The following is a 21,175-nucleotide window of genomic DNA, read 5'->3' as shown; positions in this document are numbered from 1 at the left end:
TAGCCAGCATATGTACAGCCAACCCTGCTACTCATGTAGCACTGCTATATACACAGCTCTGTCATCGCATAGCCAGCATATGTACAGCCAACCCTGCTACTCATGTAGCACTGCTATATACACAGCTCTGTCATTGCATAGCCAGCACATTTACAGCCAACCCTGCTACTCATGTAGCACTGCTATATACACAGCTCTGTCACTGCAAAGCCAGCATATTTACAGCCAACCCTGCTAATTCAGTACTGCTGCTGTATATCTATCATGCCAGCTCCCACCTCCATTACTAATGTACTGGCACTGTACACACAGCTTTATCACTGTATATCTATCATGCCAGCTGCCACCCCCATTACTAATGTACTGGCACTGTACACACAGCTTTATCACTGTATATCTATCATGCCAGCTGCCACCCCCATTACTAATGTACTGGCACTGTACACACAGCTTTATCACTGTATATCTATCATGCCAGCTGCCACCCCCATTATTAGTGTACTAAAAAAAAAAATCATATATTTCACCAGCACTTATGGGTATAAAACGTTCATCTTTTATTGAAGGATAAAGTTAAAAATAAGCAACGTTTCGTGACCTTATGTCACTTAAGCATGATTAAATGACATAAGGTCACGAAACGTTGCTTATTTTTAACTTTATCCTTCAATAAAAGATGAACGTTTTATACCCATAAGTGCTGGTGAAATATATGATTTTTTTTTAGTGACTGAGAGGAGTTGCAGGTTTTCCTCTACACCGTGCACATTCAGTGCTGCTGTATTCACACATGATATTGGATTATTAGTGTACTGGCACTGTACACACAGCTGTATCACTGTATATCTATCATGCCAACTGCCACCTCCATTATTAGTGTACTGGCACTGTACACACAGCTGTATCACTGTATATCTATCATGCCAACTGCCACCTCCATTATTAGTGTACTGGCACTGTACACACAGCTTTATCACTGTATATCTATCATGCCAACTGCCACCTCCATTATTAGTGTACTGGCACTGTACACACAGCTGTATCACTGTATATCTATCATGCCAGCTCCCACCTATTAGTGTACTGGCACTGTACACACAGCTGTATCACTGTATATCTATCATGCCAACTCCTCAATTACTAATGTACTGGCACTATACACACAGCTCTGTCACTGCATATCTGTCATACCTAGGGCTGCCACTGAACATATACCTTTTAGAAACCACCTATTTATGACCCTTAAATCAAATAAAGTTTACTCACTTGGCTTTTCCTTGTCCCAACTCTTATGACATCGTTGCCAATTCCCAAACCATCCTGCAAATGATTGACAAACATATGGTTAGTACCGCCATAGGACCAAGTCATGTCTATCCTGTTCCTTGCGATTCTGGGTAGGGGGTTCTGGTTTTAAAGCATATGCCTCTGTGAATACATTTACCCAAAGAAAAAATCAAATTTATCAGAAAAGGCTGATGAAACCTCAACTTTGGACAGTAACAATAAAGGGAAGCTCAACCGTGAAGACACATTGATAAATAGAAGTGTGAAAAGCACAGGTTGCAATAAGCTGATCAGAGTGCAAGGAAAAAAACAGAGACCAATAAGTTAATGAGGGGTGTAGGGTGGAAAAGCACAATATGGCAAATAGCTGAAATATATGCCATATGCAAGACTAAATGAAAACCTCTACAAAGCGGAAAAAGCAGAATTTAAATACATTCAGAGACTTTACCACAGAAATATAAATTGTTTATTTTGTTTGCTATATATTGTAAATGCACTATTACTTAATGTGGCTACAATCAAATCTAACTGGTATGTACATTTTAAACATTTTTAATAATAGGTTTGTGCCAGGGTGGACACATTTATTTAGGAGCCAGCATTAACGTTGAGGACACAGCCACATAAAGGCTGTTGTAAATATAGAGCAACTAAGATAAAAAGTTTGGAACTAGACATAAAACTCATGAAGCCATAGTTCCCAGAATTTTAAAGCTGTGACTCATTAAAAAAAGATTTTGCAGAATATAAAAGAACTACAGAGACCAAGAACCCTTACCCGTGTCCTAAACCTCTCCATTGCAAGCTCCCTTTATGAAGAACTAACACAGCAACCCTCCGTTTCCACGTGTCCCCTGAGAATGAACTTATTCCCAACAGTACAACAACTGTCACTAAAACCCCAGTGCTCTCTGGGACAATGTGGACAGAGAGATAAGATGGAGAGACATAGAGCAGGGGAAACCAATCCAAGACCCCACCCCATTGAATAATTAAATATGGCTTCCCACATGGTAATATTGGAGCAGTCAGCTCTTAGTGAGTTGTACAGTAATGTTATCAGCAATACTCAGGCCATACTTGTCATTTCTACTGTAATCATAAAAGCAATGGCAGAGGAGCATCTTATCTAAATATACAGGGGCAACTCCCTATGTGCTGAGCAGTGAAAATGCATCACCCCTCCCAGCATGCATCTAGGAAGGGGAGAAGAAATGTGTGAATATACAGTATATATATATTGAAGAAGTAACTCACTGTATAATAATTGCTAAGGGTGAAACAGATTCCAATAATGTATGCAGTCAAATGATAACTACAGATTTTAAAAAGCTAAAAAAGAGAGGCCTAATACAGATATATGCTTTGAGTTTGTCTGCCAAGGAGCACATATACTGCAGTATGAGTTAACATATCTGTCAGCTAATGAACACAATTACAGCAAAAGTATCTGCATAAATCAGCCAATGGGTACTAGCACAGTTGTATGTGCTGTGTGTGTCATGTAATGGGCGGAATTGGGAGTAGTACTGGGGCTAAGAAGCTAAGGGTATGTGATAAATAATCTTCTTAGCGCCAGTACTACTCCCAATTCCTCCTTTCTGTTTTCTCTGGGGTCTATAGAGAGGGTCCCACCTGTACTTGGCTGGGTTAAAGATTAGCGCCAACTCTACCCACCTACCAAAACTGTCATGTAATGGGCACCAATGCAGCAGTATGAATTGTGTCTGTAGGAGACTAGGCACTAAATCCTAGATATGAAATACATCTGTCTGCTAATGGATCCTAATGTATCAACATGACCTGCACCTGTCAGCTAATAGGCACATATACAGCATTATGAATTGCTTATTTTAGCCAATGGGCACTATTATAGCAGTATTAGTTGCACCGGTTATCTAATGCGCACTAATAGTTTGGTATAAGTTTTGCCTTTCATGCCAGTCAGCTGTTATACAGCTGTATGATTTGTATCAAAAGAAATTCTTACTTCAGCTGCATAAGTGAAATCTGTCAACTAGTCAGCTCTAGTACATCTGTATGAGATGAAAGTCTATCAGACAGCTATTTAAAGGGACAGGAACCCCTAACATTTTCTTTCATGATTTGGATAGAATATACAATTTTAAGCAACTTTCCAGTTTACTTCTATTATCAAATTTGCTTCATTATCTTGTTATCCTTTGCCAAAGGAACAGCATTGCACTACTGGGAGCTAGATGAATTCATCTAGTTAGCCAATCACAAGAGACAAATGTGTGCAGGCACCAATCAGCAGCTAACTCCCATTAGTGTAGGATATGTGCGTATTCTCTTCCAACAAGGGATACCAAGAGAACGAAGCACATTTAAAAATAGAAGTGAATTTAAGTGTCTTAAAATGACATGCTCTATATGAATCATGCAAGTTTAATTTTGACTTTCCTATCCCTTTAAAGGGACAGTCTACACCCAATTAAATAATGAGCCGTTACTTCGATCACCCTTAAAACATACCATTGCATCCCTTTACATACATAGCAGATGGACCGGTATACAAGTAATGTTACGATAAGTAACTTTATTTGTCTTCTAGATATGGCCGCCAAACTCCTCCCCCTCCTCCTTTGTCCCCTTCTCTATTTCTTTTCCAGACTCGTGCATGTAAGAAACCGTGACGTCGCTGTTATGCTTATGACAAGTAGCGGTCGGAACACTATGTATTGTAGTGTAGATTCATAAAATCAAAGTAACACTCAATTACACCAAGGTTCTGGATATTTGGTTCCTATTTAATTGCACATGCGCAAATCGGCGTGAACACTTTTTCAAAGTTTAACTAGTGAGCAGATTCTGATTGGACAATTAATATAACAAAATGTAAAGAAGTAACAGTGGGCGGAGTTTGGTGGCCATATTTACATGAACTAAACAAATGTTCTTTTTAGGATTATTTGTGTACCGGTCCAGCTACAGGACATGCAATGCAGTGCAGGTGGATCTTCTTTGGTTAATCTAAGGTATGGGTTTATGTTTAATCGGTTGTAGACTGTCCCTTTAACTGTCCTAATTGTGAAATATCGTAACACGCTCAGATGTGCATGTACTATCAATTATCTTTGTCAGACAACAATCACTATACAGCTTTATGACATGTCTCTGTAATAATGCAGTTTAGTTACAATTGTATAACTGCGTAATATCTTTCAGCCATTAAAACAACTGGCTGGCAGGTTTGTCTAGCAGCCAAAAAGCACCAACCTAATTGTGAAATTCCAAATAATAATAACAACATGCAGGAGAATTAAATTACCATATAAATAATAGTACTAAGTACATTAAACTATGACCAACTAATGGCACACACACTACAAATAAGCTGGCCCTCCACCTTTGGGCTACATACTGATTGGTTATAATTGTTATGCATTCTTCCCAGGCCTTTTTTTTTTTAATGATTGCACCACCAGGCTGATTTTACAATAAATTATCTTATTAAAGGGACATGAAACCCAAATTTTTTCTTTCATGATTTTGAAAGAGCATACAATTATAAACAACTTTCTAATTTACTTCTATTATCTATTTTGCTTCATTCTCTTGATATTCTTTGCTGAAAAGCATATCTAGATATGCTTAGTAGCTGCTGATTGGTAGCTGCACACAGATGCCTCCTGTGATTGGTTCACTGTGTGCATTGCTATTTCTTCATTAAAGTATATCTAAAAAATAAAGCAAATTAGGTAATAGAAGTAAATTGGAATGTTGTTTAAAATGATATTCTTTATCTGAATCATGAAAGAAAATGTTTGGGTATAGTGTCCCTTTAAGTTGTGCTATATATCAGCAAGAACCATTAATTGTTTATATATTTTATTAGGATTTTAAAGGGACATGAAACCCAAATTATTTATTTCATGATTCAGATAGAGCATGTGATATTAAACAATTTTCTTCTATGAACTAATTTGTATTGTTCTCTTGACATCTTTGTTTTTTTGTAAAGGATACCTAAGTAGGATCTGAAGCTGCTGATTGGTGGCTACACGTATGTCTCATGTTATTGGCTTTCAGCTAGCTCCCAGTAGTGCATTGCAGCTTCTTTAACAAAGTATTATTGGAAAGTTGGTTAAAATAGTATTCTCTTCTTTGTGCATGAAAGAAAATCTTGGGTTTCTTTCATGTCCCTTTACAGAAAAAAAATAATTGTACTGTTTCTTTAATGTACGTTTGAGTTAAAAACTGTAAGGTCTCGAGATGTTTTAAGAAGATTATAAAAACCCATATGTTCAGTTGTCCCCCTACTTTTAGTTAGGGAACAGAGTTTATAGAGCAAGTGAAACTAATAATTCTAACTTTCGGACACAACGTGACTTTTTCCTAATTCCTACTAGTTCATTCATTTGGCACAAGACAAGCACCGCCCATTCTGTGACTGACAGGTGCCCTTACAAATTGTGTACCAGGGTTGCAAAGAGGTGGCCAATCAGCTTGTTGCAAGCAAGTCTCCGGTAACTCACCATGCTGCCTTCGGACATGGCTGTCCCCGTGTACGGGATCAAGAACACCGGCAGAAGAGGTCTGTGGAGTTACAAGATGTCCACCAAGCTAAGAGTCCTGGCTCCTCCATGCAACGTCCCAGCAGCTGTTCACAGCCACTTAAACTAAAGGTCTGCTCTGACCTCTCTTCCGCTTGAACTTTCTCCAATGACAGCAGTTTTTTTTTTATTAAAAACTTTATTGAGAATACAGTGTGAACATTCTGTCATCAATCTGTTGCACGATACTTTTTAAATAAAGTTTGATACGTTTCAATTCGATTTTATCTTGTTTTATACTTTCTGTACTGATTTTAACTGTTTGTTTAGATATAGCGTTTGCCGAAAAGACACTTAGTTCATGTGTGCCATATAAATACTATTGTGCTCACTCCCGTGGAATTATTTAAGAGACGAGTCAGCATTGATTGTCTAAAATGCATGTCTGTCAAAAGCACTGAGATAAGGGGACAGTCTGCAGAAGCTTAGAAACAAGGTAATCACAGAGGTATAAAGTGTATTAATATAACAATGTTGGTTATGCAAAACTGGGGTATGAGTAATAAAGGGAATATCTATCTTTTTAAACAATAAAACATTCTGGAGTAGACTGTCCCTTTAAGTAAATTAAAAAAAAATGTTTATTATTATTATTACGTGTCCAGTCTTTACTGACATCGCCTATGGATTCTATGAAATATGAACTTGTTGATCACTTTTGTTTGGTAAGGAAACTGCCATAGTGTGGAAATGATAACAAATATGTGTCACACTAGATCTCTACATTAAACTTCTAGACACATTTTTAACAGAATGGTTATTACTCATCATGCAGTTGTTGTTAACACACATACAATACAGAGGTTTATATTTTTACTGTTTTTATACACAGTTTAAAAGCTACATTGTTATGCACATGAATAATCTGCTATACGAGCAATGCAGCCTCTTCAAATATTAATTACTGGATTATCATGGCAATCCTTCTCTAATCTACAATATATATATATATATATATATATATATATATGCATTTGTGTTTATATATTAACCTTTTACCGCCGTTATGGCGTTGTATTCAGTCCAAACGGCGCTGGGCTTTAGCACCGTTAGGATGAAATACAACGTCATAGCCGTTTGGCTGTCCTGAAGCCCACAGCGCTTTCTGGATGTGATTGTGATCTGGAGGGCGTGACTAGCGTCATAGGGACGCCTGACCCGATTCCATAATTGAAATCTCGCAATCGTGTGTGCGATCGTGGGATTTCAATCTGTTTACATTGGAACGTTGTTCCGATGTAGACTTTATGACCCTGTCATGAAAGGGTTAAAGCAGGTTTGAACGCTAATTTGCTGTGAGGTGACGATTCCACCTCTTAGCCAATAGCGTGCTAGCTATCCGACATGGCGCCAATTGGCCTGCACGGCTATTGGCTAAGAGGTGGAAACGTCACCTCGCGGCAAAATAGCATTCTGCCGTGGGCTGCCTGAGGAGCTCAGTGCAGTGAATGCTTCAGACAAATAAAGGAACTTTCAGCATGGAGTATTTTATATTTCACAACTGAAAGTCCCCTTTATTTGTTTCACTGGTAAATCCATCACTTTAAGGTCACACTCACTGGATTTGTAAATAAATTATTTTCATTGATGTAACGTTTTAGGAGCTCAGAGCAAGGGCGTGATTCCCCCAAATTAAGCATTAATAAAAATTGTTTATCTACCAAACCAGTACGAGCAAGTAGGGTTGCCACCTCAGCCATGTTTTCCTGGGCACTTATGAGTTTCACATGCTGCAGGGTGTGCAGGGAGGAACATGTATTGTGTTTATGGACAGCACTATTCATAGGCACTATACATATTCCTCCCTGCACACCCTGCAGCATGTGTAACTTATAAGTGTTCTGTATTTTAAGGGACGGGTGGCAACCCTACGAGCAAGCTTATTTTAAAGGGCCATTGTGGTGAAAAAAAAGAAATGCTCTAATTTGTTACTAAAGCATGCAGTTTTAGCACTAATGACACTTTGTGTTTAACCCCATGCAATGGGGTTAAATGCATAAGTACCATGTAAGATGCGCAAAGAACTGTTGGTGCAGACCTGCAGGGCAGACAGGACCAGTGAGCCAATCAGCATTGATAGTCATGCAACCCAGCTGAGAAACTTTGTTGCTAGTGCTAAAATTACATGTTCTAACAAATTAGCACATGCATTTTTTTCCCAGTAGAATATCCATTTAATGCTGTTTGATTTTAATTGGACTTCTATTGCACACTGTTGGATGAAATTAAAGTTTGGTGAGCAGCCCCCGCCCCTGTGAAAAGCTGCATTGGATCAGCAGAAGAAGCAGTGGCGACAGCCGAGTGGCTGGCTGGGCGGGTGGGCTGTTTCTCGTGCACAAGCATGGAAACTCAGCTTTAGAGTAGTAGTAGTAATGGGAGTAGTTGCAGTGGGGGGCGGAGTTCCGAATATTGCAGAGGAGCCGAATAAACAGCTTTCCATGAGCGCACCATTTCTGATACAAAATCCCACGCATGCGCTCTAGAAAGGGTCCCGGAATTTCACAGCTCTAAATATTGTATCAGTGACGTGTGTGGCCAGGTATGTGATGACGCTGGTACGCATGCGCATTACGTCCAAAATTTGCGAAACAGCTGATGTAACATCACAGGAAGTGACATGGTTTGCTGTTTTCCAAAGTTCGCCATCTTACCAAAACACCTGCCCTTGGAACTTGTGATACAGCGAATATATACAGAATATTCATGCCACAATTTAGCCTAAAAATGCATCTACAGCATACTCTTCCTCTTAATAAACACATAAAGCATATTATTTTTACATTAGATTGCCTCTTTAAAGAAAGGTTTAGGTTTTTGAGGATTACCTAACACCTGATTAGGAAATAGTTTAAATTGTGTTGATTATAATAAAAACATTTTTTATCAGTTTACATATTTTTTTAGTTTTTGTGACAGATCTCAAGCTATGAAAAACATAAAACATCCTTGTAGTCCTAATGAGAAAACAAATATATTAAACATTTAACAAAATAAATACGTTTATATGCAAGTTCTGTCTCTAAAACATGTTTTTGGAAATATTTATATTTAATTTAAAAGCATAGTGTATGGCGATTAGTTCACTTTTTGAAATGGCACTATTTTTACTCTGATCGGTCTTATTTAAAGGGAAATTAAAGTCAAAATTAATATTTCATTATTCCAATAGACTGTACAATTTGAAGGGAAAAAAAATAATTATTTCTCTTGGTATCCTTGTTGAAATGTATCTCTTTTCCATGAGCTTATACAGAAGCGCCCTTGCATTTTGTGTACTATATTTCAGAAGTATCTATGACATACATATAGTACACAACACATGCACGCTCTTGAGCATTCTTGGGTATTCAGTAATGAAAGAAGCTATATTTCTCTGCATAGGGTACAAAGAAAGAAAAAAAATAACAATAGGGGAAGTGTTTTTGTTTTTAATTTTCTCCTTTATTTGTACCATGAAAGTAATTTTGACTTGTGTATCCTTTTAACACACACACACACATCTATGATACTAGGCATTGTGGTAAGCAATTGATAAAACAAGCTTCAGAAAGCTCAAAAGTAACCACAGGTTATTGACATTTTAATCAATTATTTAAATTGAACCACCTGACTCTTTAAGTCCAGGGGTGGTCTGATTTGTTTTTGTTTTTTTTGTTTACAAAATATATTTCTTTAAAAAGAGTGATGCAAATTGTTATATTTTGAAGAAAAAAATAACAAAACAAACAACAATAATGTATTTGCGATTTTCTAACAGGGCTCCTTATGAGAAACTTCATTTATCAACTGCACTGGAAGATTGGGATATGATGGAGGAACTTAAACTTACTATAACTATTGACCAGTATTTTCCTGGTAAGAAGCTCCTTGCACATACTTTTATGGGGGTCTTTAAACTTGTATTTTATTTTTTATGGCAGCTTTCCCGGTATATTCTGGAATTTTTTTTTATTTATTTTTTTGTAGTTTGACCGTGCAATATACTGCAGCCACTGCAAATGCTAGACAGAATTGTGTTTTCAAATTAAAGATTAACCTGAACATTAATATGCAGATGTATTTTTAAAGTATTAGTTGTTTTAAATATTGAGAAAATGAGTGTATAACTTCAGAAACTAATTTGCACCACCATATTGTAATTTAGGTTAGGGACAGATCTAAATGGGTCATTAGAGTGTGCAATTAATGGCTGTGTGTGGGTTTTTTTTTGTGTGTGTATATATGTGTGTGTGTATATATATATATGTATATGTATGTGTGTGTGTATATATATATATATATATATATATATATATATATTAGTACACACTCTCAGTGTTTGGTGTCACTTTACTTTGCTGTGTGTGGATAGATAGATTTAACTTCACTTGATAAGCTTGTTCTAAAACAAAGTCTCTTCTGTATACTGCTTGTGGATTGCAGGATCTGATGATAAAGCGGAGCGGTACACTCTGAGAAGGCAGCACAGTGTTGATTCATCTCCAAGTAGTTCTGAGGATGGCGAGCTCCCAGGTGAGGACAAGTATGGCTGAATAGTGTTTTATTGACCATTACAGCTCTAGAACAGCAAGTTACCAAAACTACTCTGTTAAAGGTTCAGTCTGACTATTAGAATAGTGACCTAATGAGTGATCAGTTCAATTGGTCAAACCAGAAAAGGCTACTGATTTAACGTTAAATTACCCCTATTTGAAAGTTTGGGGGACCAGGATTAAAGGTCCATAATAAGCGTCCTCATGCAGTATATGATAACATTCCTTAAAGGGATTCTAAACCCACATTTTTTTCTTTAATGATTCAGATAGCGCATGCAACTTTCTAATTTACTCCTATTTAATATTTTTTTTTTCTTTGTTCTCTTGCTATCTTATTTAAAAAGCAGGAATATAAAGCTTAGGAGCCGGCCTATTTTTGGTTCAGAACCTGGGTTATGCTTGCTTATTAGTTTGCTAAATGTAGCTACCAATAAGCAAGCAGTATCCAGGGTGCTGAAACCTAAAATGGTCTGGCTTCTAAGCTTTACATTCCTGCTTTTTAAATAAAGATAGCAAGAGAACAAAGAAAATTAATAGGAGTAAATTAGAAAGTTTCTTAAAATTGCATGCTCTTTCTGAAGCATGAAAAAAAAAAGTTTAGTTTCCCTTTAAAGTGAATGTAAATTTTTATGCAAAAGTGCCCAGTTTTTAAAAAATCGATTAAAAACATGGGCACTTTAATTCATAAAAATTTACATTTCACTCGTGTTGTGAAAAAAAAAAATACCTTTTAATCTTGATAGCAGCTCCAGCTTCCTCCACCTGTCGCAAAGCCTCTTCCTGGGTCTAAAATGAGGAATCCGGCTTCCTCCAATCACGGTGTTGAATCAGACACTGATTCCCCTGGGGGGGGGGGAAAGCTGTGATTGGATGATGACCTTAGCCATCATTTCTGACATCAGAAATGACTTGCAACGATCGGAGGAAGCTGGAGCAGCTGTCAACTTTAAAAGGTAAGTTTTTGTTGTTTTGTTTTTTCACAGCAGGAGTGAAATGTAAATGTTGATGAATTAAAGTGCCCCTGTTTATAATCAAATTTTTTAAAGAAAAACGGGCACTTTAGCATCAAAATTTACATTCACTTTAAGGGGCATTTTACATTATTGCATATTTTCTTTCTTAAAAAGAAAAAAAAAGTATATTTTATTATAGAAATATAATAACATAGTCCCACATGGAGATTTTCCTAAACACCCCAGAAATAGGCCCTTTTTTTTTTTTTTTGTCTTTTCTAATGTCCAATCAGCATTGCCTTGCTGATCAGATACGGGAGTGTGCATTCAATAGCACGCTGACACTGGAACCATTGCCAATGTGTTCCCTCAAATAGGGCCGGATCAGCTTTAGACTGACAGGTTGCTGTAATGCTGGAGCCTGCATTTCTTAGGAAGGGGTAGTGGCGCTGTGTATAAACAATGAACTGCGCAGGCTCTAACCCTATATGTCGGTCGTCCGACTCAGTAAGTTATTGGATCTGAAAGTTTGTTTTTTAGATTTTTATGGGCAGTGGAAGCAATTAATATTTGTAAAGTAAATATCTTTAAAGCTGTAAATAATATTTAATACATGTATATGAGGGAACATTTATGACCATAATTAACTTTTGAAAAACAATGTGCTTGGAACCCTTAAGGTTGCATCCTGTCTGGGAATGACTTGACCAGTTCAGGTTCTCATGTGTGTTTTCGGGTTTTGAAACTGTCTGGGTTTGGAGAAAATGGCCACAGCCAAAAAAAGGTGAAATTGTGCATTTGCAACAATCTGCACATGCCTAAAGTTATTTCTCTCTCTCTCTTGTGTGTTTGTCAGTGTCTGTGTAAGAGTAGGGTTGCCACCTCGGCCATGTTTTTCTTGACACTTATAGTTACACATGCTGTAGGGGGTGCAGGGAGGAACATTTATTGTGCTGTTCATGCGCACTATTCAGGAAATGTCCAGAGGCACAATACATGTTCTGCCCTACTTACCCTGCTCATAAGTGTCTAGGAAAACGTGGCCAAGGTTGCAGAGTGAGTGTTCGGGTTTGGACTGAACTTAAAGGGATGGTAAACTCTCTCCCATTTTAAAAATCAGATCCGGAATGTTAGTGATATTTTAGATGGAGTTTAATTCATCAGTTGTAATGAAGTTGCGCTTTAACTTTTTAATATAGATATGAAATTCTAATAACCTACGCTCCGTCGTCCCCTTCAAAAGTACATTTTTCTGTGAGCTAGCAATTTTAATTGTTGTCCAATCAGCGCTCTCCCCATATGGCACTTTTTGTTGTAGCCATAGAACTGATTTGAGAAAAATTTAAACCATTAGCTCACAAACATTTCCTTTCTTTACTAAGATATGGTAAGTCCATGGCTTCATCAATTACTGTTGGGAATACCACTCCTGGCCAGCAGGAGGAGGCAAAGAGCACTACAGCAAAGCTGTTAAGTATCACTTCCCTTCCCACAATCCCCAGTCATTCTCTTTGTCTCTGTTAATGGAGGAGGTGAAGTTTTTGGTGTCTGAAGAAAATTGGATTTCTTATGCTTCAAGCAAGATTTTATTATTTTGAAAGCCAAAGTAGGTTTGCTCTGATCTTTCCTATGTTCTGGTTATAGCTGTAGTCCAGGTCAATCTCTTCAGTAGAGTAGTGGTGGCTTTAAAGTAGTTGGGAACTTGTGAGGTGGGCCTTGCTGCGATTTCCTAACATTGTTGCTGCCCTACAATAGAAAGCCTGAGTAGGTTTACTCTGATCTTTCTTTTTTCTACAGGTCTCTGTGAGGAGTGACTTCCTTTAATACCTTGTAGGCTGTCCTCCTGCCGGACAGCTAGAGATGCAGGTAAGTGCCTTTTTGTATTCTGGGGTAAAGATTTACAGAAGGAGGCTGGCACTGAAGGGGTTAAGCTCTTCCCAAAAAGTTTTACAGACTGGAGTTTCTTTGCCATGGTTGGCGTGGATTGTTCGGTGGGCGGACACTCGCATTCGTTTATTCACTTTTCAGGAGTGAATACCGGGAGTGGACCAGGGCCGCCACTAGAAATTTTGGGGCCCCTGACTTAACCATTGATCAGGCCCCCCCCCCTTTGTCGACGTGCAATTTTTGACCAAGTGACTAAAACGTATATGCACTTTATTCTTAAGTGTCTATTTAAATTGGAATTGTTGTAAAGGTAGTAACATACAGACACACTCATACACTGAAACACACACACACACACACACACACACTCACACATAAGGATTCACATATAGACACTCTAGCAGACACTCAAATAAACACACTCAGACACAGACACTCAGCACTTGTTTACATTGACCTGACAAGTAATTAGGTAAACTACAGTTTTGTGAAAAAATGAGATTTAGAAAACAAAATATGGAGTTCTGATTATATTTTTTGCAAAGGAAGATGCCAACTAAATGATGACAACAGCATGCAGTGGCTGAAAGGAAGGGACCTGAACTACCTAAACAATAATTTAAGGGTTAAATGGTGGATTGGTGACTTCCGGAAAGGTCTTGTTAGTCTCAAAGTCTGTAGAAAGATGTGAATAATCAATAGTAAGGCCAAAATGTCCTAAAAAGGAACAGACAATGTTTATGTGCATAGTGGTTTAGTGCACACTCAGAAATCCTCTCAAATGCTAATACTTTACTCCTTGTAATAACAATTCCCATTGTCAATTAGCACTCTGCTGTAGTACCCACTGGTGGCTGCCAAAATGTAAAAAAAAAAAAAATTTTTTTTTTTTTTTAGTTCTTGCCTCATGGGGCCCCCCTGGCCCATTGGGCCCCTGACAGGAATCACCCCTGTCACCCCCTGATGGCGGCCCTGGAGTGGACTTCTTGAGCAGTCAGACTTTTCATCCTGGGGAATGGGCGCTTCTCCCGGAGATGTTCTCCAGGTTAACCCTCAAATGGGGGGTGCTGGATTTGGAGATGGCAGTACGCCAAGCTTCGAAGTTATGTTAAAGTGAAGAGATTAGCAGGCTGCTCTGTTAAATACCCTGCGGTTCTGTGGGATTTCAGTCTGGCATCCCTGTTCTTTAGTTTGCTTTCCTTCTACGAGGCATTGCTCGTATCAAATGGGAGTGAGCATCAGTATTTTAATAGTTCCTGCATAGTTTCGCAGGATCTGGTATACAGATATAGCGGAGATGTATTTCTTCCACCTTGGTGGTTGTTCTAGAGAAAGGACCTTCTAATTCAGGGTCCATTCTTTCGTTTTCTCTAAAGCTTTCTGCTTGGAGATTGAATGCTTAGTTCTATCTAAGCGTGGTTTTTCAGAATCGGTCATTGAGACCATGATTCAGGTTCGCAACTCTATTACTGATCATTTTAACTATAAGGTATGACGTAAATTGAATCCCAGGACTACTCTTTGAAGTAGGGTCAGGATTCCTTGGGGTTTTACTTTTTTCTCCGGGAAGGTCTGGAGGACGGTTTGTCAGTCAGTTTTCTAACGGGTCAGATTTCTGCATTATCCTGTTTTACACAATTGTCTGACGTATGTGCCAGACGTGTAATCTTTTTGTCAGACCCTGGTTAGTATCAGGCCTGTGTTTAAGTCTGTTAATCCTCTTGGAGTTTTAACCTTGGTTTTAAGGTTTTGCAGCAGGCCCAGTTTGAGCCATGGCATTCCACAGATTTATCTTGGAAGTTTTTTTTGTTTGTCTTTTGCTATATCTTCTGCTCGGAGAGTTTAGGTACTCTCAGCTTTGCAGATCCGCTTTATCTTATTTCGGATAAGGCGGTTATTTATCCTAAGTGGAAATTTTGTTTGGGAATTTGTTGTTCTTGTTCCCTCTGTGTCCTCATTCTTATATGTTAAGGAACGTGTGTGCACATTTTGAATGTTGTGTGTACTTGATTTTGTTTTCTCTGTATCAGAAAGCTACTGCTACTTCTCTTTTCTCTGGTTGAGAAGTTTATTTTGTTTTGTTTTTCAGACTGCGGGGCTGCAGTCTTCTGAGAGAGATATGGCTCATTACATGAGGGCTGTCTCTTCTTAGATTTTCACAGATGAAGCTTCTGTGGATCGGTTTTACAAGGTTGCAACTTGGTCTTCTTTGCATACTTTTTTGAATTTTTTAAATTTGATTATTTTGCCTCGGCTGAGGCTTCTTTTGGGGGAGACTTTTTTCAAGCGGTGGTGCCTTTTTGTTTAGGTCTGCCTGTCTTGTCCCTCCCTATTCATCTGTGTCCTCTAGCTTAGCTCTAGCTAGGGTATTGATTCCCAACAGTAATTGATGAAGCCATGGACTCACCATATCTTAGAAAAGAAAACAGGATTTATGCTTACCTGATAAATCTATTTCTTTCCAGAGTCCACGGCCCCGCCCTTTATTTCAAGACCGTTAGATATATCTATCTATATCATTTATTTTAATTTTTTAATTAAACCTCAGGCTCCTGAACACCTTGTGTTACTCCTTTTTTTCTCCATTTCCCTTCGGTCAAATGACTGGGGATTGTGGGAAGGGAAGTGATACTTAACAGCTTTACTGTGGTGCACTTTGCCTCCTCCTGCTGGCCAGGAGTGGTATTCCCAACAGTAATTGATGAAGCCGTGGACTCACCATATCCGGAAAGCATAAATCCTGTTTTTGAAGTGGGTTGCAGAGCGCAGGGTATTTGAATCCATTTTAAAAAGTAAGTTACAGGCATCTTCGTTACAACTGATGAATGAAACTCAATATAAAATATCAATAACATCCTGGATCTGATTTTAAAAAGGGGAGAGTTTACCATCACTTTAAGGTGGCAACCCTAGCTAGGATTTGAATTCTGTGGGGTGTGTTTTTTTTTTTTTTTTACCTCACCTCACAATGCTATATAAGTTTCAGATGAGCACCATTTTAGTAAAATGCTTTTTCTTACCCAAGTGGCAAAAACTTACACATACAAGCAAACTGATAAAGTGTGTATATATATATATATATATATATATATATATATATATATATATATATATATATATATATATATATATATATATATATACACAGATGTCACAGGAATTGGCTATATACACATATAAAGTAAATCCGCTATTTCATGATTTTTGTCAGTTGCAAGAGTCTCATGGGTAGGTACACAGTTGTTGCAAAGGAGGAGGGGTAGAGGAGTAGTATAGAGCTCCAAGTTGTAGCAAAGCCTCCCCCCCCCCTCTATATTCACTCATATGTTGTGCATACACATTTTGCTATTCACATACACAAGCATTATTATTATCTGTTATTTGTAGATCATACAACCTGAAGATATTTGGTGCTGGATAAAAGGCACTATAAGCTATAGGGTTAAATAGGACCATGCTGGGCTTGTTCTTGGTCCTTTTGTTCTTAGCAAATAATAAAGTCCATAGGGGGTGCCCTTCAGAACCACACATACTCAATATAAATAGTCCCAAAAATTCCTAGCTCTGTGAGTGATACATTTTCTTTGAAGTGAAAGCCTGGTGATAGATCTACCAGAATAGAGACACTTCCAGGATAATGTGTCTTCTATGTAAATCAAGGGTGCTCTATGTGCAGGCTGGGATTTCTCAGCCGCCCAGCTGACAGGTCCCAAGTCCACAGGAAATGGCTCTTCACCTTTTAAAGGAATACTAAATGAAAACATTTTCTTTCATGATTCAGACAGAGCATGCAATTTTTAAGCAACTCTCTAATTTACTCCTATTATTTTTATTTTCTTCATTCTCTTGGTATCTTTATTTTTTATTTAAAAAGCAGGAATAAAAGCTTTGGAGCCAGCCCATTTTAAGTTGAGAACCTGGGTTGCGCTTGCTGATTGGATGGATAAATGTAGCCACCAATAAGCAAGCTCTATACAGGGTACTGAACCAAAAATGGGCAGACTCCTAAGCTTTATATTCCTGCTTTTTCAAAAAGGATACTAAGAGAACAAAGAAAATGAATAGGAGTAAATTAGAGCATGCAATTTTAAGCAACTTTGTATCTGAATCATGAAAGAAAATATTTGGGTTTAGTATCCCTTTAAGGAATCACTGTCAACATGACCAAGTATAGTCTGATATAATGTGAAAAGATGATAGTATAGAACCTATTGTTGGTGCTCTGTGTGCAGGCTGGGACTTCTCAGCCGCCCACCTGACAGGATGGTTCACAGCAACCAATACGATGTTTCCAAAAAATCCAACATTTGTCAGATGCAGCAAAAATAAAGCAGCATGTGCACATAAATGTCATAAAAACATTTATTAAAACCTAGCAATGTGTTTCTTAAAGGGCCAGACAATGCAATAGCACTTAGTCTGAACTTCAAATGAATATATATATATATTTTTTTTTTCTTCTGACAATTTTAAAAGTTGTCTATTTTCACTCCCCCTTTACCATGTGACAGCCATCAGCCAATCACAAATGCATATACGCTTAGTCTGTGAATTCTTGCACATGCTCTGTAGGAGCTGGTGACTCAATTTTTAAATATATAAAAGACTGTACACTTTTTTTTTTTTTAATGGAAGTAAATTGGAAAGTTGTTTAAAATTGCAGCTCTATCTGAATAATGAAAGTTTAATTTTGACTTGAGTGTCCCTTTTAAGGCTTATATACATCAAGTGAAACCTGCAGCTAATATAACACCAGTATCATCACAAAACGTTGCACACACCTGTGTATTACACAAACCACAAGATTAAAAGAGCACTGCCCACAATAATGTTCTTGATCCTAAAACTGAGAGTCCAGCAATTCTAGATATCAAGGGTGGAGGACTACACTGGTGGTAGTCACTGATTGGTTACTGCATATCTGTGCTTTTCATATAAGTTCACCAATTTTATCATTCTTCTTGTCATCAGTTGGCAAAGGATGCGTAAATAAAAAAAAAAAAAAAAAGAATTACCATGCAGATTTATACCTGATACCTTTTGCGAATTGGTGGTGCATACCAACCTCTGTAATAGCCATTGGTCCTATATAGAAGCAAAATATTCTAATGGCAAATACTTTTTTTTTTTTTTTACCTGTAAGGCCGGGAAAATTCAGGAGTAAATACTCTGCTATTGCTAACACTTTGTTTCTGATCCACAGAGTGTAACTTTCGCCCCAGTTTATGGCTTCTTGTGAACCCCAATGTGGTTATGCCCTGTCCTGAAGGAACGCCCCGTGTTCCCCCTGAGCCCTCTGTATCTCCCTGTGAGCTTCAGACACCATCTTTAATGGATTACTCTACTTTGGAAGAGTCTGAGGAGGAGACCCCCACCTCTTACAGTGAGGTAATTGGCTTCATGTTCTTTGTAAAATCGGGTGAGCGTGTAATATTCAGGTACCAATGAAGTTTGTGGGTTAGCCCAGGAATGAATGTCATTAAGTCTCCTTATTGACTTGTGTAAATGAATAACATTTCTACATACACTGGGAGTAACTGGTCCCCTATACTTTAGTACACAGAGGAGGAAGAAGTGGCCCTTCCGAATCCAGCCCACCTACCCCACAAGAGAGTGAAGAGCCCGAGCAAGCGGGGACGAGCACAGCGTGGTGTATCCCAGCTGAACTCTTGGCCTCGGCCCCCCATTAATTACTGCAACCTGATCTCTCTGGCTTTGAGAAACAGTCAAGAAGGCAGTCTGAACGTGCAGCAAATATACAGCTTTGTCAGGTAAAGATAGGGTTGCTGAATCGCTGCTCTAAGGTTAATCAAATCAAGGTTGTTGTCTTTAGTTTGGTGTTAGCAGAGACTAATGCTGTAAACCTTGTTCCTGGCATTGTGTGCACCAATGATGGCCAATTTCCTTACATATGGGAGACCACAGATCAATATTTTAGAAGCCTTAAAGGGATATGAAACAGTGCTCCTTTAGGGGGAAAAAAAGCTAAATCAAAGTAAACATAAAAAAGACATTGTAAAACTTAAAGGGACATGAAACCCAAAACATCTTGATTTACAATTTAGAGAGAAGTAAATTGCAAAGTTGTTTAAAATTGTATGTTCTGTTCAAATTTGCTTCATTCTCTTGGTATCCTTTTTGAAGGAGCAGTAATGCTGTAAACACATCAAGTGAACCAATGACAAAGCCTATATGTGCAGCTAGCTCCCAGTAGTGTATTCCTGAGCCTACCTTGGTGTGGTTTTTCAACAAGCAATACAATGAGAGTGAAGCAAATTCAATAAAATAAGTCAAATGGATAATATATTAAATGTGTATGGTCTGAATCATGAAAGAAAATGTTTGTGTTTCATGTACATTAAGTTCTACTGTCACATGATTATTGCAGCAAATGTCGTCCTACTGAGCATAGGCAAGAAACTGACTGGAGCTAGAGCAGGTGTCTCCTAGCAACCACTTCAATTGAACAGCTACTCTTTTGCCTTCCTGTATTATTGTAAATACTTCTTGTCACAGCCCCACAATGTAGTAAGAAATCCTGTACACTTAAAGGGACAGTAAAGACTCAAAATTAAAATTTCACAATTCAAATAGGGCATGTTATTTTAAATAACTTTCCAGTTTACTTCTGTTATCAAATTTGCTTTGTTTTCTTTGTTTTTTTTAATTTTTATTGAAGAGTAAAACTAGGTAGGCTCATAAGAGCTCAGGAGTGTGCACGTGTCTTTAGTACTCTATGGCAGTGGTGTTTTTTAACATTATTTGTAGCTTTGTTATACATTGTTATAAACCACTGCTGCCATACAGTACTAAAGACGCGTGCACACTCCTGAGCTCTTATGAGCCTACCTAGTTTTACTCTTCAATAAGATACCAAGAGACCAAATTTGATAACAGAAGTAAACTGGAAAGTTATTTAAAATAAAATGCTCTATTTGAATTGTGAAAGTTTAATTTGGACTTTACTGTCCCTTTTTTTTAAGTGGTTGTGTTTTTTTTTTTTTTTGCTCATGCACATACTTTAGTTCTGCTTTTTCCTGGGGCCACAAAACTTATGGCGCACACATTCTTAGTTCTGCAGAAATTAATGGAAAGGGCCACACCTGGTCCTTGGGTGCCCTGCTGTCCTTCCCAGGGGTTGTACTCTTGGATATACTGATCCCTCTATTATGATGTTCTATGGTTTTATTTTTAAAAATAAAAAAAATATTATTATTCTTTTTCCCCCACCTGTCTTAGGGAACATTTCCCATTTTTTCGAGCTGCCCCAGATGGCTGGAAAAACACTGTCCGTCATAACCTTTGCTTCAGCAGTAGCTTTGAGAAGAGCTCAGGTTGGGTATGTGCGGATGGTCACAGGCGCTCTTGCTTGTGGAAGCTAACACGCCAGGGCCGTAGAAAGTTCCGAGCAGAGATGCAGACACTGTCTGACGAATTAGTGCGTGTGCTTAGGAGAAGCATGAACAAACCAGGTAAGAGATGTACATTTTTGTTTTTTTTCCTTAAGGGGGAAATTAAGAATGTTTGTCCTATGTAACAAGGTTATGGGGAGCAGAAAAGGACTTTTAAGAATGTATTGTTACCCCAAGAATGGGTTCTGTGAGGTAAATAACAATTTGAAGGGACAATAGTTGTCATGGGGGTGGGTTGTGATCATAAAGTTATGCATAAAAATTCAGTATTAATTTAACCTTCTTTCTCCTCTCTCAGCACTGATGGAGCTCATGTTTGGTATGTGAAGATACTCAGACAACATCCATTTGCACTTAGCCCTGATAACGATCCTCCAGATCTTTACTGAAGAGTTGTCAGGGTCACCCCTCCCTTCACTTATGTCTTTGGAAGTGGTGTCACAATAAAGCCCTATTTTGTCACATTGACATTTGTATTTATTTTATAGTAAACCGATCTGTGACTGCAATACAAATCTAGC

The 21,175-nt window shown here is 38.1% G+C and overlaps 2 protein-coding genes across 5 annotated transcripts in view; one reads left to right on the top strand and one right to left on the bottom strand.

Moving 5' to 3' along the window:
* HMBS (hydroxymethylbilane synthase) overlaps positions 1 to 21,175 on the bottom strand; it is an 89,320-nt gene that overhangs the window by 50,663 nt on the left and 17,482 nt on the right. Inside the window, exons 1-2 of one of the 3 annotated variants that reach the window (XM_053691347.1) lie at positions 5,790 to 5,927; positions 1,267 to 1,320 (exon numbers count right to left, since the gene is read on the bottom strand). In XM_053691347.1, the coding sequence (XP_053547322.1) occupies positions 1,267 to 1,320; positions 5,790 to 5,807 (72 nt within the window). In that variant the 5' untranslated portion in view covers positions 5,808 to 5,927. Of the gene's footprint in view, positions 1 to 1,266; positions 1,321 to 2,068; positions 2,408 to 5,789; positions 5,928 to 21,175 lie in introns of those variants that run through there. The other 2 variants (XM_053691346.1, XM_053691345.1) reach the window with 2 other exon arrangements.
* FOXR1 (forkhead box R1) lies at positions 4,060 to 21,122 on the top strand. 2 transcript variants are annotated; one of them, XM_053691349.1, is made up of 7 exons: positions 4,060 to 4,289; positions 9,625 to 9,722; positions 10,290 to 10,379; positions 18,446 to 18,630; positions 18,799 to 19,013; positions 20,482 to 20,714; positions 20,953 to 21,122. In XM_053691349.1, exons 1-7 carry the CDS (start codon positions 4,249 to 4,251, stop codon positions 20,979 to 20,981), a joined length of 891 nt encoding a protein of 296 aa, XP_053547324.1. In that variant the 5' UTR covers positions 4,060 to 4,248; the 3' UTR covers positions 20,982 to 21,122. The 2 variants fall into 2 exon arrangements, with proteins under 2 accessions (XP_053547324.1, XP_053547326.1); XM_053691351.1 differs by lacking the exon at positions 4,060 to 4,289 and adding an exon at positions 5,969 to 6,303 and having other exon boundaries at positions 20,482 to 21,122.

The sequence above is a fragment of the Bombina bombina genome, chromosome 8 (genome assembly GCF_027579735.1).
Source record: "Bombina bombina isolate aBomBom1 chromosome 8, aBomBom1.pri, whole genome shotgun sequence".
NCBI lineage: Eukaryota > Metazoa > Chordata > Amphibia > Anura > Bombinatoridae > Bombina > Bombina bombina.
This window is presented reverse-complemented; position numbering and strand designations above follow the sequence as displayed.

Coding starts and splice junctions, on each gene's coding strand:
- FOXR1 (XM_053691349.1), top strand. CDS start 4,249: ATGCAATGCAGTGCAGGTGGATCTTCTTTGGTTAATCTAAG. Junction 18,631..18,798: donor CCCCCACCTCTTACAGTGAG/GTAATTGGCTTC, acceptor CCTATACTTTAG/TACACAGAGGAGGAAGAAGT. Junction 19,014..20,481: donor CAAATATACAGCTTTGTCAG/GTAAAGATAGGG, acceptor CACCTGTCTTAG/GGAACATTTCCCATTTTTTC.